The 27,899-nt window shown below is 41.2% G+C and overlaps 1 protein-coding gene across 4 annotated transcripts; it reads right to left on the bottom strand.

Annotated features, from left to right (window-relative positions):
• Nucleotides 1–163: 163 nt before the first annotated feature.
• pth3r (parathyroid hormone 3 receptor) lies at nt 164–27,899 on the bottom strand. Of its 4 annotated transcripts, XM_036141787.1 has the most exons (15): nt 27,834–27,899; nt 26,189–26,277; nt 24,067–24,117; nt 17,779–17,884; nt 11,256–11,366; nt 10,991–11,115; nt 10,639–10,733; nt 8,861–9,014; nt 8,285–8,438; nt 5,281–5,341; nt 2,206–2,272; nt 1,385–1,479; nt 1,171–1,312; nt 1,024–1,065; nt 461–931 (listed from the first exon to the last, which is right to left on the bottom strand). In XM_036141787.1, exons 3-15 carry the CDS (start codon nt 24,082–24,084, stop codon nt 461–463), a joined length of 1,641 nt encoding a protein of 546 aa, XP_035997680.1. In that variant the 5' UTR covers nt 24,085–24,117; nt 26,189–26,277; nt 27,834–27,899. The 4 variants fall into 4 exon arrangements, with proteins under 4 accessions (XP_035997677.1, XP_035997678.1, XP_035997680.1 ...); XM_036141784.1 differs by lacking the exons at nt 26,189–26,277; nt 27,834–27,899 and adding an exon at nt 24,276–24,427 and having other exon boundaries at nt 164–931; XM_036141785.1 differs by lacking the exons at nt 26,189–26,277; nt 27,834–27,899 and adding an exon at nt 24,276–24,427 and having other exon boundaries at nt 164–931; nt 10,639–10,730.

Raw genomic sequence — 27,899 nt, 5'->3', positions numbered from 1 at the left:
ATGATATATAAAAAAAAAGTCGAGTCTTTTTCTCAATTTCCGAGTCAGAATGATCTGAATGTAGGAGTCCGAGTCCAAGTTCGAGTCATCAGTGCTCCAGTCCAAGTCAAGTCACGAGTCTCTAAATTTAGCTAATGACTCGGACTCGAGTTCGAGTCTCGGACTCGAGTCCTACAACACTGATTCACACCCCATTCAACTGTGAAATAACCCTTTGATTTAATGCCGAATAGGAATCTTCAAACCACATATAAATTAGACTAAGAAGTAATCTAATTCAGGGCGTGTCTTTATTCAGGATATTGGAACCTTCCCCTGATAAAAAAAAAAAAATGGCGCTCTGGGCGTGGGTTATATAGCCCATATATATAAAAAAAGCATTACTGCTTCAAGAGGTATGAATACTTTTGGACGGCACTTTCTCCTACCCGCAAACTCTGTACTTTTCCACCAGCAAAGATTACAAAATAGTTTCCAGCTCCTTCACAGATAAGGAGCCGTCTGGGTCGTCTGCTCCGTTACCGCCGCAGTTATCGTTCCCTTTGTTGGCTCTGGTATGCCGGGCGAAAAGCCCTGACTCAGCCCTCCCCGGTTTCCACACGGCCGGGTCCTGCTGGGGGCCCGGGGTCTCCGCGGAGCTGGGGACGAAGACGCACACGCTGCTGTGGTTGTGGTGGAGAGCCGACGGGGCAGAGTGTCGGGGCGGCCTGACCCCTGACCCGCCGGCGGCCCCTCCCGAGCTCGTCGTCCCTCCTGTGAAGGAAAAAGCTCTGGGATGAGTGGCGACCACGCAGACGCTGTGGGTGGTGGCGTGGGACATCATGCCGCCGTAGTAGCAGCTCCCCCCGCCGCTGCTCGTCATCCTGGCTTTCTGTTTGAGGTCCATGACCAAGCTGCGTCTCAACCAAGCCTTTTTCACCTCGGCCTGCACCTGATTTATGAAAAAAAAAACAAAAAAAAAACATCATATTCATCTTTTCTGGTGGCTGGGAACGTTTCAAAACAACCGCCTTGCAGCTTTACCTCGCCGTTGCAGAAGCAGTAGATGAAGGCCACGAAAAAACCCTGAAAGCATACATTTTTTTTCGTTTTTACTGCATTAATTTTTAACCTGTTTAACCGCTGCATGACCACACACAATCATCCGGCTGTTCAGGATTGGGCTCTGACCTGGGAAGAGTTGAAAAACATCTCGTAATGCATCTGCACCTGCCACAGCAGCCCGGTAACCTCGGTGTACGGGAGGGCCATAAAAACGATGTAGTGGACGCCGAATAAAGGCATCAGCACCAGGGTGGACTTCAGCAGCTTCCTACAGAGAACAATAAATTACACCAACTATCCAGGAATGGTTTGCATCCTTTTCTTCCAGGAAACAAGTCACCTGTACTGCTGCCGAGGGTCCAGTTTGCCCGTGTTGGTTTCCCACAGTTTAGAGGCCAGAACACGGATTATGTTGAGGAAAAGGAGGAAATTCACCTGCGTGGGCAGAGAGATGAGGTCAAACCACTGAGCTATATAATACACTGGAGTGCTGATTTTGCCGAAAAGCTGAAGTCACTGGCCGCCATCTTGCTACTCCCTACTCTCACAGAATCCCACAGGATTTGGTTGCAACAACAAGCAGTTTTCTGGCTGAGTGAAAACATTTCACAGGTAATTCTACAGTCAGTGGATGTACTAACACTATCAACTACTAGGAAATTAGGTGCTGAAATATTTTACATGTTATTCATATTAAGTATATATATAAGTATGTGTATATGTATATATGTATATATATGTATACATATATGTAAATATATGTTTTTGCATATTGCTATTTATATATTTATAAATGTTATATATATATATTTAAATAGATGAAATGCAAAATATTTCAGCACATGACTTTCTCAGTACTTGATAGTTTTAGAACATAGCATAAAAGTATATGGTATTTGATATTTTAAAAGTTTTAAGCCCCCCCTGAACATGAGAAAATCCTTGTTATTCGATGCTGTAGTGCACATATTCCCTAGTTACTGGGGGGAAATAGGGAGTACCAATATGGCGGCCGGTGGCTTCAAAGCGACTCGTTCTAACAGCCGGCGATTAGCACTCCAGTGTATAATATAGCTCAGTGGGTCAAACCCTACGCTTTAAACCCTGGAAAAGCCAACTGAAGCTGAAAGTGTTTTTTTATTTTTTTTATTTTTTTTTTACCACAATGGCCGCCAGAATGGGAACTTGGTAGATCCACTTCAAGTTTCCGGCGCTGATGTCCCAGCATCTGGAAGCAGGAGAGAAGCCGTTGTGGTGAAGATAACAGAGCATCCTCTGAGGTTATTGTCTCCACAGTAGGGCTGGACGATAATTCAATAACAATATATATCGATCGACAGACGTGAGGTCAGTGTAAAGTTCAATGAAAGAATAGTTTTCCTTCCTTTTGCATTCTATCCGATTATGTAGTTTAATACTATAACCAATCACAAACGCAGACCCAGGAACGCTCCGTCACTAAGCTTCAGGGTTCAGGGAGAATGTGTTTTCTTTTTTTTTTTTACTTACAGTTTTGGTAAAAAGTTGGTTGAACAAAGAGTTGCGTTTGGATTCTATGTTCTTTATTTAAAAAATGGGGCATTAAGCAACGGCATAAAACGGCCAGGGCTGCACTTAAAATACACGCTGGTTAAGATTCTCTGTCATCCAGGTTATGGTCATTCCAAAAAAAAAAAAGTAAAAAACAAAGCAACTGGACTTGTTTTCCGTAGTAGAAGACGTTTCGCTTCCTCTCCTGGAAGCTTTCTCAATTCAAAAAGTCTGGAGTAATGTGGAGTAACAAGCTTTATACCATTGCCAAACAAAGGCCTTGCAATGGCTTAGATAAGATTGAATTTGCATGTTATCTAAGCCATTGCAAGGCCTTTGTTGAGCTTGTTACTCCACATTACTCCAGACTTTTTGAATCGAGAAAGCTTCCGGGAGAGGAAGCGAAACGTCTTCAACTACGGAAAATAAGTCCAGTTGCTTTGTTTCTTACTTTTTTTTTTTTTTGGAACTTAAAATACATGTTTTGAATTATCAATGCCGATCAGTCTGATTTCTATTTTATCTTTTTTCTATATCAGCCCTACTCCACAGGTAAAAATTGGGTCCAAAAGCAAGAAAACAACTTGCTGTTTAGCCAACATGGTGACGACAAACTAGAAAGGTTTGCTGCAGCTTTCTAGCAGCTAACATTGGTGATTTCTTTCTCCCTTACGTCCTCGCTAGCAGTGAATAAACTGCATTCCTCTGCAGCCATGTTTGACACATCCAGCTGTTGTTTGCGTCTGTATAGATGGGCGAGTTCAAAGGAGAAGCTCATCTTGTAGCCCTGTTCCTGACTTACGAACATCACATCTGCCTTTACTGAATAGCATCATCTCACGTCTTTCCTGTATCGAAGAGAAGCTGGCCACTGTTTCAGAGTATCATTATATCTCAGGGAAACAGGAAGTTGAGTTACTCATTTACAGTTCCTAGACACCCCGATTAACTTAAAAAAAATACATTGACAAAAATGCTTTAGTTAGATTGATTTAATGTGGAGAGCTAGATTGCAATTCAGTAAAATTACCATTTTCCCCTATTGAATAAAATCATGGAAGAGGATTAGGGCCATTAAAAAAAGTTTATTCAACTTTGACTTTAATTTCCCGAGAATAAAGTAAAAATTGAATAGATTTTTTATTGTTTGAATGGCTGTCCTTTTTTTTTTGAAAGGCTTAATCCTCTTCCATATATATTTACCTAAACTAAAGCTTTATTTCAGTTGAAGTTTCTGCTACTGCATTCAAAGATGAATTGCCAGTAGAGTGAACGACCGTGCTGTAAGTACAGATACATCTAAAAAAATTAGAACATCATGAAAAGGTTTAATGTTTTTTTCCTCACTCGTTTCAGAAAGTGAAACTCATATATAGATTCATTACACATAGGTTTCAAGTCTTTATTTCTTGTAACTTTGAAGATTATGACATGCAGCCTTTTTGACAAAGCTTATAGTTAGAGTGGTTCATGTTACTCTGAGCTATCTCTGTAGTTATGCTGCTATAGGCTTAGGCTGCTGGAGGACATCAGGGTCTATTTCTCTCACTCTGCTGAGTTCTCCTACTGCTCTCCAATTTGCATTGTTTGTTGTCATTTCAGCTTTTAACTTTTTGTTCTCTTTCATTTTTCTCTTCATAGAAGGTACACCTGGTCTGGCGTTCTGTTAGCTGTGACATCATCAGGGGAGGCAGATCATCCTCTATTACCATCTAACATAGAAAGTACTCCTGGGTCAATGTGAGCTTCTGTGCTTTCTGTGTCTCTGCTCTGTCTTCTCTAACATAGAAAGTACTCCTGGATCAATGTGAGCTTCTGTGCTTTCTGTGTCTCTGCTCTGTCTTCTCTAAGCCCCAGTGGGTCGAGGCAGATGAGCGTTCACACTGAGCCTGGTTCTGGTTCTGCTGGAGGTTCTCCTCCCTGTTAAAGGGGAGTTTTCCTCTCCACTGTCGCTTCATGCATGCCCAGTATGAGGGATTGCTGCAAAGCCATCAACAATGCAGACGACTGTCCACTGTGGCTCTACGCTCTTTCAGGAGGAGTGAATGCTGCTTAGAGAGACTTGATGCAACCTGCTGGGTTTCCTTAGAGAGGAAACTTTCTCACCAACCTGGAGGATCTGATGAATTTTACTTTGGAAAGAGCCTCGAGATGATGTGTATCGTTAATTGGCGCTATATAAATAAAATTTAATTTAATTGAATAGAACTCAGTGTCTCATAAAATTAGAATATTGCGAAAATTGTTGTGCTTTAGGACAAGGTGAACCAGCCACAGTCTTTAGAGCAAAATACATTGAAGAATTTGGGTGATGATTCCCAAGGAGTTAATCAAGGCTGGAGTCAGCACACCAAGAGCCAATGCGCACAGACAAACCACTACACACGGGATGCAAATGTTTTATTTCCTTGTGTCAAGCCACTGTTGCTCAGTGACCTAAATTCTTCTTTTCAGATGAAAGTAAAGTTTGCATTTCATTTAGAAATCAACGTCCAAGATTGTGAAGGAAGAGTGGAGAGCCACAGAATCCACCTTGTTTGACGTCCAGTTGGAAGTTTACAACTGGAAGTGCAATCAATCTATAAAATATATGACTTTCATTTTCTGAAATGTGTGACAAATAAATTTGAACTTTTGCACAACGTTCAAATATTTTCAGATGTACCTGAATACATCTAAAATGTTAAGACACATCACTGGACTCACTGAGTATCTGCCAACGAAGCTCGTGCGCTGACCCAAATGGACACAAACACCGCTGGAACGCCTGGGAGCAGCAGAAAGACAAGTTAGGGTTCTTGTACTTCTTATACCGAGCAGCTTTTATTGTGTTTTTGCATTTTACAGATGGATATTTCATATGGTTGTTTGGCGTCACAAAAACAAAGAGAAAAGATTCTCATCTTCTCATAATGCATAGGAGGTCATGCAGTCAAGCATGTAATTGTATTAGTTGCATTTTGTACTTAAGAGGGGAAATTTCCAAATTTTTCACCAACCTGACATACCTCAAAATCAAATATGGCTACCATGTATAAACATGGGTTTCAGATGTTTTCACATGCCTACAAAAATGTTTTTGTGATATAAAAAATGAGACTATAATAGATCTTTTGAAAAAATTTTCCACATATAACGTAAAACCTATTCAGCAGAACTCAAAAACAAACACATGTGCTCCTTTTGACTCGCTTTCAGCATTCAGTCTTCTTCTAGTCACACCTACCGTCAACTCTATTTAATCTTATAAACCTGAAATACAGTTCAGCTGTCCTCGTTGGATTTCTCCACATTTGGATCCTTATTCAGCATCGGAACTACTCTAAGCCAAAGTCACATTTAGCAGAGAGGATCCGAAAAGTGCCGTTGTTCGAAGGTATCAGTCAGGAGAAGATCTCGAGTTACAGGAATATCCGACAAGTAGTGGCTGGGTTTTAAATGCAACAAAAGTTCTGCTGCCTTTTCAGTGCATAGAGGCATTTTTACCCTCCATTCAACTTTATAAAACTTTAAAATATTTCTGTTAGTTTATAAATCACTGAACGGCTTAGCACCAAAATACATTAAAGACCTGCTGTTGCTCTATCAACCCTCAGATCTTCTGGTTCTGGTCTACTCTGCATACCCAGAACCAGAATCAAACATGGATAAGAAACATTTAGTTCCTATGCTCCACAAATCTGGAACAAACTTCCAGAAAACTGCAAAACAACCAAAATACTGACTTCCTTTAAATCATGACTGACAACCTGCCTGTTTAAAGTTGCTTTCAGCCATAATCACAGGAACACTGACCAACATATTTGATGTGTATTGATGTTTTCACTTGATACAATTTAATGTATGTTACAGTATGTTTCAGTGTGTTTAATATGTTTTATGTTTTCATGATGTAAAGAACTTTGAACCGCCTTGCTGCTGAAATGTGCTACACAAATAAACTTGACTTGACCACGGTCTTTATCTTTTACCCTCCCTGCCTCTGTTTGCAATGTCCCAGGCTGTATAAACTGTTTGCTTCATGTTTGCTAAGATAGCAGCTGTCCTACCGGGCTTTATGCTGTTGAGGAAAAGGATGGTTAATAAACCGGACGAGCATTGTGGAAGATCCAGTACCAGTGTCGTCTGAGTTTTTGTAATGAATGAGTTGCTCCTACCACCTCTCGACCACTATAAATACAATCCACATTACAAACCCCAAACATCCCACCCACCCACCAGAGACATCCTCCAGCTCATTCTTGGGTATCCCGAGGTGTTCCCAAGCCAGACGGGATATATAGTACCTCCGGAGAGTTCTGGGTGTTACCCAGGGTTTCCTCCCAGTGGAACGCCCCCGTTTAATCCCCAAAGGAAAGTGCTTTCAGATTTCTGAACCACCTCAACTGACTCCTTTCGATGCGGAGAAGCAGTGGCTCCACTTTGCCCTACCCCCAGATAACTGAGCTCCCCTCCCTGTCTCTAAGGCTGAAACCGGCTATCTTTTGGTCATGATCCATACCTCATAACCACAGATGAGGGTCGGAAGGTAGATGGACCGGTAAATCAAGATCTTTGCTTTGGATCAACTCTTTCTTCACCACAACAGACCAAAGCAGTGCCTGTATTACCGCAGACGAGCCCCTAATCTGTTTGTCCATCTCTAGTTCCGTCCTACCATCACCGGTGAACAAGACACCAAGATACTTAAACTCCTCCACTTAATGCAGAGACTAAGCTCCAATTATGTAAAAAAAAAATAAAAGCAGCACAACCTAATGACAAGAAAAACAGATATGCAATAATATTACTGGTACTTTCATTGTCCTTCAGTTGTGTAAATACATTGCAATTATTCCATTAAAGGCATACTATGCAACATTTTTCAGTTAATTAATGCGTTCCATACCGTTTTGGATGATTAAATGATTCATTTCAGGTCGAACGGAGAGAACTCCATGTGTTTTTGCCCTGCCATTCACTATATGCACGCGCGAAAGCAACAACTAAGAACCGCGTGTTAACGTCAAATAAACATGCAAGCATATCGAGTTTTTTTTTATTATTATTATTATTATCATTATTATTATTATTATTTTTTATTTTTTTTTGAATGTTGGCAAGGCGGCTGCGGCGGCCGCCTCGCCAAGATAGCGCTGCGGGAAAACCTGATCTTCATACTTTCACTGTGTTAGTCATTGTTTGTACTGCCGTTTTTTTCAACTTTTCGTGGCGTTCGCCTGTCTGCTAAGCTCAAAACAACCGCGCCTGGCTTGACGGAGAAACCAGAACAGCTGAGCATCTTTACGACAGTGCACTTTTACTTTCGGCCTCTGGGGGGAGCCTCGCTGGAAAATCAACCCCGGTAGCATAGTATACCTTTAAAAGAACTGAAAAACTCCTAAAATCTCCATATGTGATTATCTATTTTGGGAAACAGTTCCAAAAGTCATTTTTAGCAGTTTGACAGTCAGGACAGTTCATGAGAAGGGATTTGCAACTTTGTAACAAACTATACAAAGTCTAGAACTTAACAGACAGAAAATCTGTGGGGTCAAAGAACTGATGGTAATTAGTGATAATTAGCTCTACGTCACAGTTAATTTGCTTATATTTACCACACATATGATGGTGCAAAGGGCAGCCTAACAACCACTAGGAGTGTCTGTGACACAGTGTGAACACAATAGCCTCAGTATATACTGTGCAGCCCACCAGGGATGCGACTTACCCCAGCCCATGATGGTGAGGGCCCACAGGTAGTTCTTGTCAGATAGGAAAGCCATAAAGATGAGGCTGTGGAGGTACAATCCCTCCACCAGAATCCAGTAATGATTGGTTGCCAGGAAGTACAGGAAGAGGGTAACAGCAGCTTTACAACCAGCCTGATGGCACAAAAACAGCAGTTTACTGGAGCGAATTAACCCATTAGCGTAAGTTTTGTTTGCACACTGGAGGCTGGTCCACTGGCTTCCAGTAAGCAGGCGGCCATCTTGGGTGCACGTATTTGTGCATGCATTTACACACATCCCTCTCAATGCCAAGGCCAATTCAGTAAACCTTTCTGAGCATAAAGTCTGGGAACAGATCACGACGTTGTGCCTGACTCCGTCTTATTTGAAACACTAAATGCTTCCAATGATTTAATCACTGCTTTCTCCCAATATGCTCAATTCATATCTTTACAACATTTGCATTTAGTGCTAACTGCTAATCAAAATGCTGTCTTTATACTAAGAAGCAGTAAACACAGTACAGTAAACAAGAATATGAATACAAAAAAAAAGAGTTGTATTTGTATCTTTACCATGGGCGGTTTCACTGCTGTGAACTCAGACTCGGTTCTGTTGGTGTCAGATATGGAGGAGAGCACAGCGTCCTTCACAAAGATGCTAACAGCTCGACAGATGAAGGAGGTGAAGAGGTGAATGTGAATGTAGTTGCGTGTGCAGTGGAGGCGCCTGGAAAGAATTTGTGTGTGATAAAAAGAAATGGTCAGAACCAAAATTACATATTTTATCACTTGTAGGAGAAACCTGCTGAAGGTCAGAGTTCAGGATGTCCTGATTTGATCCCCTAGTTTTGGTTTGAGGTTCGAAACGAGGCAGAATTACAGGAGCTGTGTGACTTTCTTTGATTAAACTGAAATCCTGATACCTGTTCTTGGTTTACAGTCTGATTTTATGTCTGCATCAGCCCTGACAAGTCATACAGCCAAATGTCAGTCTGAGGGTATTTCCCCCTTTGCAATCATGGTCACGGTAAAATAGTCACAATCTCCAGGTGTTTAGGTTTTGGTTTTCTTTGTGTCTTAACTATTACTTAGGCCATAATTTCTTTAGTTATTTCCTTATGTTTATTTCCCTTGGGTGTTTGAATTTAGCTTTTATCATGTTTTTGTTTTTTCCTGTTTATATTTTGTAGTTTCTACCATTTTAGTTTATACATTTGTGGATTATTGTGTTATTATGTTCTTAGTTCACCCTTTGAACATTTTGTTTTGTTTCTTTTAGATTACTTCCCCTTCCTCCTCTCAGCTCATCTGTTTTCATCGGTCTCAGCTGTTCCTCATCTCCTTTACCTGTTTTTTTCCCCCTCTCTTTTCTCCTCACGTCCCTCTGTGTTTAAACTAACTGGTTTTCATTTACCACCATTGGTTTCTTCTGTTTGGTTTAATGCTCCCTGTTGCTTTATCGTTCTGCCTGATATTTCTGGGGTTTTTTTCTCCTTGTGCCTGCTGTAAGTTTGCTTTTGTATCCTGAATTACATCCTCATTGCGGCCTCTGAGTTCCTGCCTGCATTTTGGTCCTGCTAAGACCTCACAGTGTCAGACAAAAACTGCCTTGCTGCCTTGCTATCTGCTTTAAGCTGCGATATCACCAACCAGCAGAAGACCGGTGCAGAGAGCAGCTGAAACACAAGTCAAAAAAACATCATGACGGGAAAAAAAGCGTCAAGTTTATGAAGCAGAAGAAACATCTTCTGCTCACCCAAATTCTTGAATGGATTTTACTTGACTAGCCTCTTAAGACTGTGGCTGGTTAACCTTCTCCTAACTTTTTCCTTCCACTCAATTTTCCGTTAACATGCTTGGATGCAGCACTCCGTGACCAGCCAACATCTTCTAGCTGGAACAGCACAGAATTAAGTTAAGCACCAAACTAGCAATTAGTGAAGACTATAGCTGCATTGAGTAAGATACATGTTTAAAGAGAAATGATAAAGGTAAGGCTATTGAGGTGATGTGCTGTCAGATCTGTAACAGGTTTCTGTAAAGCTTCTGTCAGCGTGAAGAAAACTGATAAGAGAGGCTGCAGCGCCCAGAACGTCATTGTTAAACCTATCGGCTCGATGCCGATAAAATGTAATGCACTATTTTATTGCGCTTTAAAGCTACCAGGTTGTTCAAGCATATACATATTATTGGTTTCATTAACTTTAATTAAGTAATGAACTGAAACTCAGCATGGTCAAATGCAGATTCTTAAATGGCTCGGAACGATGTTGCAGAGAAAAATATATATATTTTAATCAGGATATTCCTGATTTAAACATGAAATTAAAATTTAGTGTTTTTTTTCTTACTTGAAATAGCAAAGGATGGATATTGCTACCAACAACGATGCCAGAGAAACGGAGTAGCCGACAGTGTACATGAGATGGAGCCGCTGAAAGACCTGCTGAAACAGACCAGAGGCTCTTTTCACATGGATATCTGGTTAAAAATGTTAAACAGAGCAAAAAGTACATCGCAGTTTATCAGCATTATTGTTAAAAACCTCCAAATTTGAGACATTTTCATTATTTTAAAGCAATAGCTCCCATCATTGCATGGTTTCGGCTTTATGATATGTCAACCTGAAACTTCAGCCTGGGACTTTAGTACGTGTAATTCAGGAACACGCTGAACCCAAACAGAAAATGTTCCTGTACACACCTCCTCCAGGTTTCTGTGGTTGGAGGTCAGGTATCGGGTGCACTCCGTGTAGTTTGCCCATGTGCGGTTGTTACTGGGCACCAGCTCCCAGTTCCCTGACACATCACACTGGCGGTATGCTCGCCCTGATTCACAGGTGCACAGGAGACAGTGACAGGCAGAACGGCTCACACAAAACAGACAACAGAGCTCCGAAACGACTACAGAATGGTGCAAATTCACATTTTTTCCCCCAGTGTTTTACAGTTCAGTGTGTTTCACTTACCTCTGTGGTTGAAGTCATAGATGTATGCCGGACACTGCACTGAGACCAGCTGGGCCGCTCTGCTTCGGGGCCAGCAGATGATCCCATCCCACTCCGGAGCGCAGTCCCCATCTTTAAAAACGATGGGAAACAGGATGTACCCGTATTAATGTAATCAGAAAGAACGGAAGGTCTGATTAGCTTTCGCCAACTGTTACCATCTGTTATATCCCCATGATACACTTATTTGTTATGCACATAAACAGCTGTAGAGTCATTTAACATGGATGTTCTTTATTCCAATGTTTAACTTGTCCTGTCATGGAGTTATTTTAATATGACAACACACCAGTTGTCAGGATCCCCAGGGATGTCATAACTTATGGTAGCTCCCTGGGGATCCTGTAGTCTGTGTTTGTTATTAAAGCGACTGGAGAGCTGGGTCGGGCTCTCTGGCAGAGGACTCAATTAGTTCAAATCCTACCAAGAGAACAGAGACTTCTTTGTGTCAGTAGGTAACGTCTCATCAGAGCGGACAAAAGTCACATGTGGGGTTCCCCAAGGTTCAATCCTGGGATCTCTTCTATTCAGTATCTTTATGGTTCCACTAGCTGAGGTTATAACAAGAAACATTATTAGTTACCATAACTAAGCAGATGATACACAGCTCTACATTACAATGTCACCAGGTGACTCTTAGCCCATCCATGCACTGAACGGATACTTAGAACAAATCAATGAATGGAGGTACCAACACTTTCTCCAGCTGAACAGAAACAAAACTGAAGTTATTATCTTTGGACCTAAAGAAGGACGAACTAGAGTCAGCACACAGCTTCAGTTATTACAGCTACAAACTAGTGAACAGGCCTGAAATCTGGATGTAGAGATAGACTCAGACCTGAACCTTCAAGGACACATAAAGACCGTCACAAAGTCAGCCTTCTACCACCTGTAGAACATTTTCAGGATTAAAGGACTAGTGTCCCAACGAGATCTAGAGAAACTCATCCACATTACCACAACGGTGTTTTCACAGGTCTACTCAAAAAAAATCAACCAGACAGCTGCAGCTGATCCAGATCGCTGCTGCCCGCATTCTCACTAAAACTAGGAAGATAGAGCACATCACCCCAGTTCTAAAGTCCTTACACTAGCTCCCTGTAGCTCAGGAAATAGACTTTAAAATACTTTTGTTAGATTATAAATTCCTGAACTGCTGTGATAGGGTTATTAAAGATAACCCCTTTTATCCTAGACCAAAAAGCACGCAACACAAGGTTAGACTGTTCTATAGAAGAGGACAGAGGATAAACCCAAGCAGAGGACTTTTACACCCTGACAGTTTGAGATCGTCTGCGTCGGGCCATCTCTCTCCTTTTGCCTTTATTGTCACACATCAAAGAAGGGTCAGGAGGATTCAGGAATTTACATCATGGGGGTTGAAAACAAAGAAGGGAGCAAGTTTTATTGCGGATGGTGATCAGTCACCAGCTTCATGCACAGCTGGATAAGGCAAGGCAGTCCTTATCTGGGAGGACCATTTGTTGTCCCTGTCTAAGGTTAAAAACAACAGAACCTTCCTGAAAGCAAACTCTGTAAACAAACCAAATGCTGTAACTTGATAAAAATAAAATTAATACATTCATATTTCTCCAACAGGCTGAGCACCAAAATACATTAAAGACCTGTTGTTGCTGTATCAAGCCTCCAGACCACTCAGGTCTTCTGGTTCTGGTCTGCTCTGCATACCCAGAACCAGAACCAAACATGGAGAAGCAGCATTTAGTTCCTATGCGGCACAAATCTGGAACAAACTTCCAGAAAACTGCAAATCAGCCGAAACACTCAGTTCCTTTAAATCAAGACTGAAAACCCACCTGTTCGGTTGCTTTCAGCCATAATAACAGGAACACTGACCAACATATTTGATGTTTATTGATGTTTTCACCTGATACTATTTAATGCTTGTTACTGGTCTCACAACCAGTGACCATTTCAATGCGTTTATGATGTTTTTATGTTTTCATGATGTAAAGCACTTTGAACCGCCTTGCTGCTGAAATGCGCTTCACAAATAAACTTGAGTTGACTTGACTTTATATTATTCTTTTTCATTGTTTTCTTCTAGATCCTTTGTGTTATATGCTTAGTTTTGGTATTGGATTTAGGTTCATTAGTGATTCGGGTACTGGTTAGATTTGTCCTTTCTTAGTATTAGTTTAGTGAGAGATCCTTATCTGTGTTACCTGTTTAGTTCCCTGTTATCTTATGTTCTCATTACTCTAGTATGCTGCTGGATCCTTACTTATACTTGCCTGTGTTATATTTTATTAGTGTATTGTTAGATTAGTTTGCTTATGGCCCTTTATTTCTGTTGTTCTGTTATATCTGTTCCTTCTTAGTGTTTTTACTCCTTCATTTTATTGCCCCATTATCTTGTCCCCTGCTAGGCTCTGCTAATTCCCTGCACCTGTCAGCTCATTATCCTTACTTTCCTTCAGCCTGGCTGTGAGCTGCAGTTCACCTGCCCCTCATTACACACCTACTGTTTCCATTGTATAGCATTAAGAATTGCTGTCTTAATGCCAAAGAGAGCCCAATAAATTCACTTTCACAAGTGGAGCATTATTACTTTCGCTAGAGCGTTCTGCTTGATATACATTCAAAAAACTTTATTAGATATGATTAGTCAAAATATTTCCAATTAACTTAATGCTTGTACACAGTTATTAACTGCTTTTTTTTTTTTTTTTTACAAAATCATCAGGCCACCTTTTCCTATAAAAATGTACTTGAATAACTAATTGCTATTTATACTTCATCCAGTGGATTGAATACATTTAAATCAATAATAAATGGTTTGTGTTACCCTCAGGGGTTGTTTTTGATAAGGGTCATATGGGCAGTTGCATTGAAAATGGAGTCCACTGAACAAGTTTCTAATTGCTTTTATCAATGTGTTGAATTGGGTGATGCTCTGTATTTTATTCCTGCACTAGAATCTCAGATCATTTCATGCATTATAATTGGTATAATTAATGGTTTTCCCATTATTTATGTTCTACAGGTCTTGCCTTATTCAGTTTTGCCATAAGGTTCACTTTCTCGTGTTTTTTTTTTCACATTTGTTAGATGTTTTTCCTTCTTACTGCATTTCTTTACTTTTTGCCTTCTTGTTAATTCTTGCATTAATTTTTACTTTGAGTTTTGTGTTTGTCTCCTCAGTCAGGTTACATCCTTGTATTTCTTTTCAGCTCCATTCATGTTGTCTTCAGTCTGTCACCCTCTACCATCACCCTAGCCAATTTACCTCCATTCAATCCACCTGTGCTGCGCTCATTATCCAGCCTTTGTGTCACCTGGGACTCTGTCTATTTTTACCTCTGCCTCCTGCAGTCTTTCTCTACCAGATTGTGTGAGCAGCCATCCAGCGTTAGTGTTTGCATCGCCTGTTTTTGACCAGTTTCTCTGTTGTTGTTGTTTGTTTTATTTTTTATTTTTTGGATTCCCTGTTTACCCTTGCTGGATACCTCACCGGCCTTCTGCACTCTGACTGCGATTCCTGCCCAGCCTTTTTGTTCTTGTCTTTCTTCTCCTGCTTGTTAACTCCTGCTGTGAGCAGCCTGCTCCACTTTTGACATTTTCCTGCCCACATCTGGTGATTTGGTTTGATTTATAAAAAAAAACCAAAAAAAAAAAAACCCTTTAAAGCGCAACTCCATGTCTGGCTTGAATATCGGGTTTTCTGATCTGCTGTTCTTGACAGCCGCCAATGGAATAAATGAATAAATGATGAGTGAAAGATGCCTGTTTCATTTAGACACTCTTCAAAATGGGAAAGACCCTCTGAATTCTGTAACCTGACTCTCGCCAGATGAATTTCGTTCCGCTTAGCTCCATTCATCCATCTGGAACATATCCATAGGAATGGCTTTTTCAGAAGGCTGGGCCTTATCAAAAATCCTTGCATATGATTGGATAAGCCACTTGTCTGTCATCTTTATCGACGTGCTATTTCAACCACTCACACCGAAGCCAACCCATGACGCTGTGAGAGCGACGCAGGAAAAAACAAAACTTATTTTTTTTAATGTGTTTGCAGCTCTAGTGGCACGAGTTTATTGACAGTGAGCTGACAGGAAGAGGGAGGAAGACAGGCGGCAAAGCGCTACGGGTCGGAGTCGATCCCGGGCCGACCGCGTCGAGGACTAAAGGCCTCCTAACATGTTTTGTGCTAACCGATAAGATGTCCGCTGCGGAAAACATCGTTTCCACCAACAAAAGCCTTCAGAGGCGTTCTCTGATGTTCTTTTAATGAAACAATATTAGGTAGATTGGACAACACGGAAGAAATAGCAGCATCAATGCTAACCCTTGCTTCCTCGATGCGAGCCGCCATTGTTGTCTGAATCAAAACAGTCTCACGTCATGGTCGCTTCTCCACTACGTCACATCTATGAAACTCCAGCCCTGCGTCCTGATTGGCTAGACAATATAATTGGTTGAAGAAATCACTCTCTATGGGAGATGTCCCAGATGGATGTGAGCGAAGCTAAGCGGAACGAAATGCATCTGGCGAGAGTCAGGTTATGAATTCTGAGGATCATGTTTAAAAAAATCTTCACCAGGCGTGCCAGATGTGGAGGGTGCTGTAACTCTGGCTTCCCTGTACGTTCTTGTTTGCTTGAAATCTGCTGTTTCTGTTAGTTTTTACAACTGACCCTCACACAGATGAAGGCATCATGGGTAGAATTGCATTTTTAACCTGGAAACATTTCAAAAAATGCACCAGGAAAGACCGCGACTGAAGAGGTTTTTTCTTTTCCACCAACCCTCATCTGCTCCTTTTTAGACATTAAGTGTAGGATTTCTGCCTTTTTTTTGTAAAAATAAATAAATCACCTTTCGTGTTTGACTCACGATCCGGTGGTAAAGCAGCTGCAGAACTGGACTCAACGCTAGCTGCTGTGATGCTACGTCTCCCTCGCTCAGAGCTACGTGTATGCCCCCGAGTTAGAAGAGCCGACCCTGGACCAGATTGTTTTTGATAGCCAGCTGGGAGCCTCAGAAATTAGATTGTTTAGGGAAGTTTATCGCAGAACGTCTTGTCGTTTGATTGGTTGCCTCGGCGAATGCTTCACTAAGCGGGTCCGTGGTGTAAATGGCTGTTAAAAGAAAATTATTGTTCCTTTTAGAGTAGAATAAAGCAAAGGTTGACATAAATTCAGTTTCTGTTAATGTAAACTGTCCGCACAACTCTCCCTATCATGTTATTCTGTATTTATCATGTCAAATAAAAATAGTGTAAACAACTGAAGGTGTTTTTGGGTCTTCAAAACCGCTTTAAAATAAGACTCCCCCTATAGATGGCTAATAAATAGTTTATAGATATGAATAAATGGTTATTATGCATTAATTAGGAGCAAGCAAGAGACAACACTGATTAGTTTATGCTTCCAAGGTGGTAACTTAGTCTGAAATGTTTAACATAAGCAACTCTAGATGAAATATATAGTTGAACAGATTAGGCAAGAAACCAGTCAGTTTTGTCTGTTGGTTGCCCCTAATTAGTGCATAATAAACATTTATGAATGAGCTATAAAGTGTTTTAATGATATAGATTATATGAAATTAGCCATTAATTGTAAAGGTGCACTAAAATGTGTCTCAGTAGACTCACTCGCTTTGATGATGCGGCTCTTTTGGGACAGTTGCTGCTTTTTGACTGCAGTTTTAAGTTTGTAAAGCTAAATATGTAAATCTGTAAGAGTGAAAATGTTGCTGCTTATGGAGAAAATCTTCAATGAACAAAGGTCATTAAAATTGTGGAGGTTTGGGTAAATCGTTTTCAAGATCTGGAGGAGTGTAGAATAATATAATTTCCAGACTTCATTTCCTGCTCTTTTACCCACTTATGTATCCATCCATCTTTTCATCTTTCATCCATCATCCATCCTCTGCCCATCTATCCATCCTTTCTGCAGGTTATATATTTAAATCTTCAACATTTTAATACATGCTGTAAACTCTAAGTTGAAGTCTGTTTTTCTGCTTTAAAAAAAAGAGTCAGTGGTGGACTGAGAACTTTGCTTTAGTCTGAGAAAACTTGTCCTAGAAATTCGCAACAACCCTGTAAATCTTAGGTCAGCGTAAGCTTGTATAAACTCCTTTTAGGAAGATTGATACAGCCACTTTAGCCACTTTACTCTGCCAATGTTTATTTTCTGTTACTCTTCTGACATCTGCGTGTAGTTCGTCTCTGAAAATCTTTCTCCTAATGCAACATGATTAATCTTATCTGACATGGCTCCTACATCCTCGCCTAAATTAAAATTTCCCTGTTTCAATAAATCAAACGGTGCAGACGTAGATAACACTCCAGAGGATATTGGATGGATGTCATATCTGATGCCAGATAATTAAGACGACTCATGTTTTTTTTTTTCTTCTTCTTCTTCTTGTTACATATTTAGACATGTTCCAGCAGATATCACCGGCTCAGTATGGTTGTGAATTGATAAAAAAAAAGCGGCACACAAACCTCTAATGAGGGCCATTTGGGCCCGGATGCTCCTCTCACACCTGGCATGGGCACCAATCAGAACATAGATCTGCTCGTCTCGCGTGATGACGTCATCGGAGTCTATCTGCAGCAGACAGAAGATAAAGCTTTAAAAACCTAAGAGATGGAAATGATGGAGGATTTTCTCCTGTTACTCCAGCCAGGCTCCTACAGACAAAAACATATTAATGTTTATCATTTAACCAAATCTTTTAATGAATGTTGATCAACATAACTGAACGTCTTTTAACCCGACAAGGCTTATTAACTGAGTTATTAATCATGGCTGATTGCAGCTGGTAGCTGGCTGCAGAAAATTATTTATTCAGTTGGTAGAAATTTAAGTATTACAGATTTACTCAACAAAAGTCTTCTGGAGCCATTTTTACTAAACTACAGATTCCAGAACAGTTTGCAAAACCATTAATAGTAGAAGTTGTAGCCGAGCTCATCAAAACTGCACAAAAAAAGTTAGACAGTCAACATAAATTATGAAATAAAAAGTAATCATTGCATCTGTTGTCTCATAATAATTTCATATTCATTATTCCTTTTCCATTTTTGGCTTTACTTCAGGTTATTTTTGTGTGTAAGCCTCCTAATTTAAAGCTTCAAAGCCACGGCGGGCAAATGATTGCGTCTTTATAACCTTTTGGCTTCTGTGTGACTTCAAGCTGGTCTCTAATTGGTTACTTATAGAAACCTGTGGCCAACCAGCGCCTTTTGTGTCATCCTCCATCCAATCAGATTAATTCATCCTGTCAATCAAAGCCACTCCACTGACAGCTTATATGTGCAAATGTCACTCAAACACACAGATGCAAACGGAAGAGTCATCCGACAACAACGAAAAGACAGGAGAGAATGGCAGCAGTGACAGAACATTTTGTCACTTATTTAGAAAATAACAATTTCACAAGGCTGTTGCTGGAGGGGAAAAAAAAGCGAATTTATATTCAAGTAAATTTGATTGTTCACTTGTATCACCAGCCGCCCCTGGTGCCAACCCCTCTGCCAGATTTTGTAAAAAAAACAAAGAAACACCCCTGGGGCCTCGGGTGCCTGGGGCCCATGGCTGGGTCCGCTCCACCGTAGCTGCCGGCGGAGCCCACAGGCTCGTCCCCGTGGCTCCCGGGGGGTTCGGCATTGTGGCTGTTGGCGGGTTTCCTGGGGGCCGTCTCTCCTCTTCCCTTGGGTGGAGGAGGCAGATTTCCTGTGTCGGCCCCTCTTGGGCACCTTTACTCTGAAAGTCCCTTATGGGCATCTGGGATTCTGGTTCCCCTGGCGTCTGCCTCGGTGCTCTGGGGGTCTTCATAACTACCATTGAGCGTTTTCTCATGGATAAACCTTACAAGCACAACCACAATCTAACAAACACCTACAGGTGCTTGGATCTAGGTACTTACACATTCACTTCTATACCGAAAACCCCTATTATTATCTTCAGCTGTCACTTTATACATGTCATATTAATTAATACTGTATATAGTTCAGTGATGGTATCATGGTGTCACTTGATTGTATCTTTAATATTTTATCGGCAGGTTTTGCTTTTCTTTGTACATCTCTTTGCAGGTGAAGAAGCAGACTGACGATGTATCATTCTCTCCCCTTTCTCTCCTCTTTCTTTCGCCTTTTCTTCTCTTCTATCTTTCTGTTTCAATGTCCATAAAACATGAAATATTCCCTGCACAAATTTTAACAAAGCTTGTTGCACGAATAAATCAAGCAGAGCACTATGGCAAAAGCGGTAAGGCTCCACTTGTGAAAGTAAAATCTGTTGGGCTCTTTTTGGCATTAAGACAACAATTCTTATTGCCACATTGCCAAACAGGACACTATGTAAAAAAAAAAACTCAGACTGTCACCTAGAGAGGAAAATGAAATCAGTCAGGTAATTCAGAAACTACCCAGGAAACTGCAGGGCTTAAGCCTGGCATGAACTAGAAACGTTCAAGAAAAAAGCAGACGCAGCAAAATTCACTCCTTCAAGCTGGACTGAAATAAGCACAAAGTGGATTAAAATAGTTTTCCAATTCTCAAACTTTGACTTAAATCAACAGGTAGATGGTAGATGGTTCAAACTCGGACAAAAGCGATTCTTCCAAATGTCGCGATCCAACATTCAAACCGGTCTAGATGTTGATTAAATACCATTAATGCCGTTTCGAATGAACTGTGCCAATTTTGTCAGGAAAAGTCGCTAAACATCCAGCTATAATTATTATGTCAGAAGCTTTCAGATGGCTCCAAAAATCCATATAAGTGGAGGTAACCTCCGTATATTTGAGCTTACATGCAGAAATTTGTCTCGGCATGGAAAAGAGAATATTTAAAGTCTTCAAGCTTCTTTGTATGAGGAAGGCCTGTGAACATCTTGAGCTTAAACTCTTTGGTTATTTGTCAAATTCCCAGAGCAACAGAGACGTTTCTATTAAAAGTCAGAAGGCTCCTTCCAAGCAGAGCGATCTGTCAAGCCTTTCAAGGATCTGATGTGCTGCCTCCAGGTGTTGTGAAATTTTTGTGCGAGGGTGCGGTATGTGATGATCCCCCGCTACCTCGCCTCGCTCGGCGGCGGGGCAGAGGGCCGGGCACATGAGGGAACCGGCCCTCGGCACGGCGGCGGCACTGGTCAGAGCCGAGCTGCACAAACAACTCTGTGTTCCCGGATACATTTCACAACACAGCAGCAAAACAAGCTGCGAGTCAACCGGAGAACAAGAGGTGACGGAGATGTCAATCAATCTCTGTCTATCTGAGCGGCTAAACATGGCTCTTTTTTTTTTAGGACTCCTGCACTGCAAAAATATACCTAAAAATAAGACATTTTTTCTTGAAATTAAGGTATTTGTCCTTGATTTGAGCAGGTAAATAGGATTATTTGCCAATGGAATAAGATTTTTGCACTTAAAATAGGAACAATTCATCTCCATTGTCTTATTTCAAGTGTAGTTTATCTATTTATCTTATTTTAGGGGTAAAAATACTCATTCCATTGGCACTGTATATAACTGAATGCACCTTCCCTACTCTGCACCTTCTTGTATGAGCCAATGTGACGAGTGAATTTCTCCATTGTGAGATCAATAAAGACTATCTTATCTTATCTTATCTTAAATAGTCTTATTTACCTGCTCAAATCAAGAGCAAATACATTCATTTCAAGAAAATTTTACTTATTTTTAGCTCTCTTTTTGCAGTGTGCTATGGATTTCCTGCGAGAATAAATGGATTTTATGGCGAATGTGAGCTGTTAAGGTAGTTTTATAGTTGTGAAAGCCAGAGGCTTAGGTGCAGTATTTGGGTTTGTATGTCAGCTGAAGTTGAGGATATGAGTTTTCCTTTTTCCACAGCTGCCTTCCTCAGAAGCCAAAGCAAATTCTTGTTAAACTGATGAAATCCCAGCTGGACCAATGCCAGCGTTTAAGTGACTCTTAACGCTGATCCAGGCACGGGCCATAAAAGGTAAACCATCAGAACGGCTGCCGTTTTCTGTAGGCATTTCCTTCAGATGTGTGTGTGGGGGGGTTCTCTGAAGAGGTCAACCCACCAGTCCAGGGTGCAGGATACCCCGTGTTTGTTCTCAGACGGCACTGCACTGCAAAAACAGAACTAAAACTAAGTGAAATTTTCTTGAAATCATTGTAATTTTCCTTGATTAGAGCAGGTAGATAAGACTATTTGCCAACGGAATAAGATTTTTGCACTTAAAATAGGAACAATTCATCTCCATCGTCTTATTTCAAGTGCAGGATGTCTAATTATCTTATTTTAGAGATGAATTGTTCCTATTTAAGTGCAAAAATCTCATTCCATTGGCAAATAGTCTTATCTACCTGCTCAAATCAAGTAAAAATACACTAATTTCAAGAAACTTTTGCTTATTTTTAGTTCCCTGTTTGCAGTGTGGACACCCTGTATCTACGGTGACAACAATTACAGTCCGTACAATACATACGTTTGTCTGTCCTTGGGCTCCATCATGCTTCAACGTGCATCGATTTTGTGCTTCAGCAAAAAAACAAACAACATCAGTGAGAGGAGGCCATTCCCATCCGTTTTTTTTTTTTTGTTTTTCTCCCTACAGATATTGCATTTAAGCAAAAACAATTAGTCTCCGCGTCCAATCCCCGTCGAGCCTGTGAAAGCGTCAACCCTCTCGGGCCTCGTCTGCGAGAGCCAAGTGATTTTCAGGCCGACTGATCCTGAGATTGTAACTCTGTCACAGGGCGGGCACTCAAAATCGACCAAGAGGGGAGATTTAGTGAGGAAGAGTCGGAGATCAGCGAGGTGCGTGTTGTCCGGATGGACGGCTGAGGGAAAGCCTGGGGGATCTGTGACGCAAACGCTGTAGACAGGTAATTTCTAACGGGGAAGATTGAAGGGTTGCTCTTTGGCTGGCCCCCCCCCCCGTCATCGCTTAAGTGCTCCACTTTCAGGAGCAAGAAGAATCTCCGTGAACCAAGGATCTGCACGTGCTCAGGGACAAACCTTCACAGGAACCGACAACCCTTCAAAGAGTCCTCCATGGGCACGTTTTGGGAAGCCACAGAAGATCCGAAGGAAACATGAAACAAACCGCGGCCTCTCTCACCTCGTTAGAGGCCAGAACGTCTGGCTTCAGTACGAGTAAAAATGGCATCTAAAGACACCCTTAAGCCTTTCTGGAAAAAAAAAAAAAAGTTTTAAACAGATAACTTTGGCGTGTTGTGTAACCAGAGATGTGTGCAAAAGCAAAACAGAACAAAGACGCTGAATATATATGAGACAAAAACAACAGAAAACACAGAATTCAGCAGAGAATCATGCGATCGTTTAGGGGCAGTTGTAAATTTAAGCTCAGAAACAGAAGCGTTTCAGAAAATGAAAAGCTTTTGACTGACATGAATCCATGAGCAGATGAAGAAGCAACAGGCTGCAGGGCATGCATGTAAAAAAAAAAAAAAAAAAAAAAAAACACTTCCCTGCTTGTCCTGCTGAGAACTGAGGCGGTTATAAATCACAGAGATATAACTGCTGATTGTTTCAGCCCCAGCTACATACCTGCACCAAAGTACATATTTGGTCATGTTTTAACATATTTTTTTCCTGCTCTGTTTTTGAACTTCTTTGTAGAGATAATAGAGTCATATTTTCCTGCTTTGACTGCTTTCACTTAACATCCTCCCTATGCCTTGGTCTTATGTTTCATTTTTCTATGCATCTCCAGCCATGCTGTGTTTTTCAGTTCATGCCGTTTTTTGTATTTTGGGGTCCGATTTTGGTTTAATTGTTCTTTTTGGTCCGATATGCATCATAATCACCCTACATGTTTGCAAAAGCATGATTCTTCTTATTTAATTATTTCATTTTGTTCTTCAGTAAAAAATGAAAAAAAAAAAAGATCCTCATGTTTCTTTTTTTACCATATCTTCATAATTGATTGGTCAAATATCGGCCTTTTTTTTTTAAACGCCGCACTGTCTTTAATTTGCATGCATAGTCTGTTTCTCTCTGGGTCATATTTTGTTTTCTGTAACAGAACAGATGCCCTTCTGGTACATTTTGGTCCGAGTTTATGCCTGAAACTGAACAAGATAACGTAACGGCAGCAGAGATGAGCACCTTTGCAGCTCAACATCCGTGCTGCAGAGAGGCGCTGTTGATAATTCCCCCAGGGTTATCAAAAATGGTTCCAGTTGTTGTTCCTGAAGCTGGCCCCACTTCCTATCAGGTATCAGATAAGACTTTGTTAACATTCAAAAACTGGGTTTTGTCTTTTCCCACAGTCTGTTTCCATGGCCTGACAAAACTTAGACCTTTTAAAATCTGATTAAAGCCAAATTTGGCTAGCCTTTTAAAATTTTCCACAATTTCCCTTTAAAAACTATATGGAAAACCAAGAAACTTTATCAGCTTATCTTTATAATGTATGCAATATAAATTAAAACCACCAAAACAATCGAAAACAAGTGAAGTTTTTGAGCTCTACCTAAAGACCGACAGTAGGGGAGAACTGTAAGGCTTTATTCTGATAGCAGAACCTGTTAAATCTTAAACAATAAAAACAATCCAGTTTGAAAATTATTTATCAATAATTTAATAAATGAGGACTTCCCAAGTGCAAATGTGGTATAGCTCCAAATTAATGACATCTGCCCTTCAGAAGCAAACATTTAAACACATTAAAAAACTTAAATCTTATTTTCTAAAACTCTGCGTAGCCGGGTTGCTGAAAAACCCCATTAATTGTTTAAATGCTCAGAAATAAAAAAAAAATCAACTTACCAGTGCAGCAGCTGTCATCACACTGTGCAAAAGAGCCACAGCATAAAGTCCCTGCAGAGATAACATGATTTCTTTTAACACAAACGCTTGAAAAAAAAGAGCAACAACACAACTTTCCCCCACAGCCTCAGATAAAGTGGCGCTCCTCAGGCTGCGCTCAGAGAAACTTCTTGAGGTGTGTCGTTCTCTCGTGTCCCATCAGTGCTCACATTTTGCTCATTAGTCCAGAACAACTGCTTTCCTGAGCTTCCTGATAATATCCAGGACAAAAAAAAAAAATTCTTTGCCTTTCCCCTAACGCTCAGAGGACATTTCTGCTGCAGACTGTGGGAGCGTGCAGCCATCGGACTGAGCAGAGAGGATTAAACCTCCCGTTTTTTTTTTACAGCTCTTTGGAACCACTGGGCTGGGATGGGTTGGCCTTTATTGGCTGGGTATTAACTCTTTCTGCTCCTCTGCTGCTGCTGTCATCTGTCTCTGGTTACCTCTCGCCTGCTTGGCCTGTGTGTGTTTTTCAAAACCCTGCACTGGAGTAATTATCTTTTTTTACTGCTGCCACTCAGTTTAACTTTCACATCACATAAAGTCAGTTTTACTGCGCTGGTAAGTGGCCATATAATGAGCCCTGCCTCTCCATTCCCCGCACACACACACACACCTACAGGTTTTACATAGAAAGTACATCTGATTTCAGATAGAAAAGCATTAAGCTCACTTTTGGCCTACTTTTGGACCCTTTTGTGTTTTTGAGGACGCAGACTTTTGATTTTTGCATATTGGATAAATCCTTATCAGCAGCGCTAACCTCTAACCTTCCTGAAACTTGCAGAGACAGCAAAAAACGCAAGTCGATGACTGGGTTGTTGTTTTTTTTTTCCTTCACACACATTTTCTAAATCAATAAATTGTTAAAAGAAATAGGAAAGCTCAAGCAAAAGACCACGTTTTATGACTTTATGATAAAAAAACATCTAAATCTGTACAGCAAAATCTCTTCTGTTACTGTATGGATTAAAATTAAACCATGTTTGGTGATTATTTGACATGGATTGATGACAAATATGTGCCTAGACCCTATTAATGTCTACAAGTCCAACTGCACTGCAAAAAGAGAACTAAAAATAAGTAAAAATTTTCTTGAAATTAATGTATTTGCCCTTGATTTGAGCAGGTAAATAAGACTATTTGCCGATGGAATGAGTATTTTTCCCCCTAAAATAAGATAAATAGATAAACTGCACTTGAAATAAGACAATTGAGATGAATTGTTCCTATTTTAAGTGCAAAAATCTTATTCCATTGGCAAATAATCCTATTTACCTGCTCAAATCAAGAGAAAATACCTTAATTTCAAGAAAAAAATTCTTATTTTTAGGTATATTTTTGCAGTGTGATGTCTAGTTCTCAGCAATAAATAAATTCAGAGCCAGGTTTTAATGCCGCGTTGACAACTATGGACAACTAAATGGTTTATTGACACTGACAAGTAAATGTTTCTTCAGGACTCAGGAGACGGATCCAGGAAGGTACTGATGAACTGAGGAAGTTGCTAGGGGAAGAAAAGTTTGGGAACTGATGAGGAAGATGAAAAAGTGTCACGATATTTTTCTAGGATGAACCCGGACACAGCACGCACACACAGAGCTAGTTCTTAGGAGTGAGTTTTATTGAATAGAGTGGAAGATGAATGATGATGGAACCCAGAGTCTTACAGCAGACGGAGGATCTGAGCCGAGGACTTGAGACCAGAACAGCTCACCAGGAGTTGAGAACAGGAGTTGAGAACTTGAGTGGGAACAGAGCTGAGCTGGATCTAGGCTGAGACTGGAACAAAAACAAAGCTGAAGGAAAGTCTTCTGGCTGACTGTAACAAAAAACTGAGCTGACAAGGATTCTGGCAGAGACTGAGCGGGAGTGAACACTATGGACCGGCGACGAGAACACAACTGAGGTGAGTTTATATAGGGAGCTTGACAGGTGGTGGGAATAAGGACTAATTAGTATCCAGACAGGTGTGACTATAGCTGAGCGAGGGAGAGCCGTGTGAACTGCAAAATAACAAGAAAGAAACCAGACAAAACTTAAACCATGACAAAAAGACGAAGAGGGAACTCATTCTTACTGTTTGTGGAGACGATGCAGATCCAGGAGGAAGGTGAGTGGACCCGCGTTGGTTCTGACCGCGGGTCCAGGGGGGCAGCCAGAGGGGCGCTGAGAAGATTATTGGAGGGATTTACAAAATGAGTTCTTCCATTAAGGGCTGGGAGGTAGTGTACGGAGCAAAGGGCTGGATATCTGCAAGGGAGGACATTAGGAGGTAAGCGAAAGGACATAGGAAGATAACGAGCAAAGACAAGAGTCCTGATTATGACTGTGAGTAGCGACAATACGGCATCTGCCTCAGGGGAGCCCAACGCCTCCTGACTGGCCCTGATGTGCTGTAGCTGAGTGGAGTCACCTGCAGGTAATGTAAAGCAAGGTGCACACACACACACACACACAGCCTGGCGAATGGTGAAGTTTAAAAGAGCTGCAGCAGTAAAATGTACAAACTGGGTCATTATTTTTCGTGCTGTCTATTTTAAATGCGGCTTAGTTGATCATTCATGCAGTTGTTTGTTTCAACAAGAATCAAATACATTCATTGTCATTTCATCGCACGACTAACCAAGCAAGATTTTTAAAGGCATTCTATGCAACATTTTTCAGTTAATTAATGCGTTCCATACCGTTTTGGATTATTAAATGAGTCATTTCAGGTCGAACAAAGGTTTTCTCGGCCGCCCTGGTGGTCTGTGGGGGAAATACCGTACTTGCAATTGCAGGAGCCCTCGGCCCGCACCCACAGGCTCAGAAGTCTGGTGCATCGCGAGAGTCAGTCTTGCTTTACGGCGAGAACTGCTACACGCCCGCAGTGAAAGGCTCGTTGCTAGCGCAGTGGCGATATTTATGCAGTTATCATGGCGGAACCAGCGAGAAAACAGCGAAAGCCCATGTTGGAGCAGGCAAGAAAGAGGAAAAGGGCTCTGGACAGAGAGGAGTCGTACACGGGTGAACATCAGGCAAGCTTTTTCAGAATGGCGAGAGCTAAAAGAAAAAGAAGGCTGCAAGGCTGACGCGGACCTCGCGTTTCTGCTGATGCGATTGTAAGTAACATTGGAATGGTTTCTCTCTCTCTGTGTGCATGTTCATACCTTCACTGTGTTAGTCATTGTTTGTACTGCTGTTTGTTCGACTTTTCGTTGTGTTCGCCTGTCTGCTAAGCTCAAAACAACCGCGCCTGGCTTGCCGGAGAAACCAGAACAGCTGAGCATCTTTACGACAGTGAACTTTTACTTTCGCCCTCTGGGGGGAGCCTCGCTGGAAAATCAACCCCGGTTGCATAGTATACCTTTAAGAGACTGGCTCAAAAGTAGATGAAACATATACAGCCACATGCAGTGATGTAAAGTTCACACTCTAAACAGCAGAGCAGCATTTCAGCATCTTTAGGCAGGAGGCTGGATGGCAGCAGAGAAGGATTCACCATTAGGCAAAACAAGGCAGTTGCCTGGGGACCTCAAGTTCTTGGGGGCCACATACAATTCCTTATACACGTATGGTTAATGCAGTTATTACTCATTTGTGCACATTAATTATGTTCTTGATTTAAATCCTTTCACTAAAATGCCATCAGAATGCTTATTATATTAAGTGTTTCACTCTCCACTACATTGGGTCTTGCTGCCCATGTGCAGAAAGGTCCAGGCGGCATGGGGCGGATTTACCATTAGGCGAAACTAGGCGGTTGCCTAGGGCCCCCAAGTTCCTGGGGGCCCCGATTATCCAGCCAG

This window comes from Fundulus heteroclitus, chromosome 10 (genome assembly GCF_011125445.2).
Source record: "Fundulus heteroclitus isolate FHET01 chromosome 10, MU-UCD_Fhet_4.1, whole genome shotgun sequence".
Taxonomy (NCBI): Eukaryota; Metazoa; Chordata; class Actinopteri; order Cyprinodontiformes; family Fundulidae; genus Fundulus; species Fundulus heteroclitus.
The sequence above is the reverse complement of the archived record's forward strand: the minus strand, read 5'-3'. Positions and strand labels throughout refer to the sequence as shown.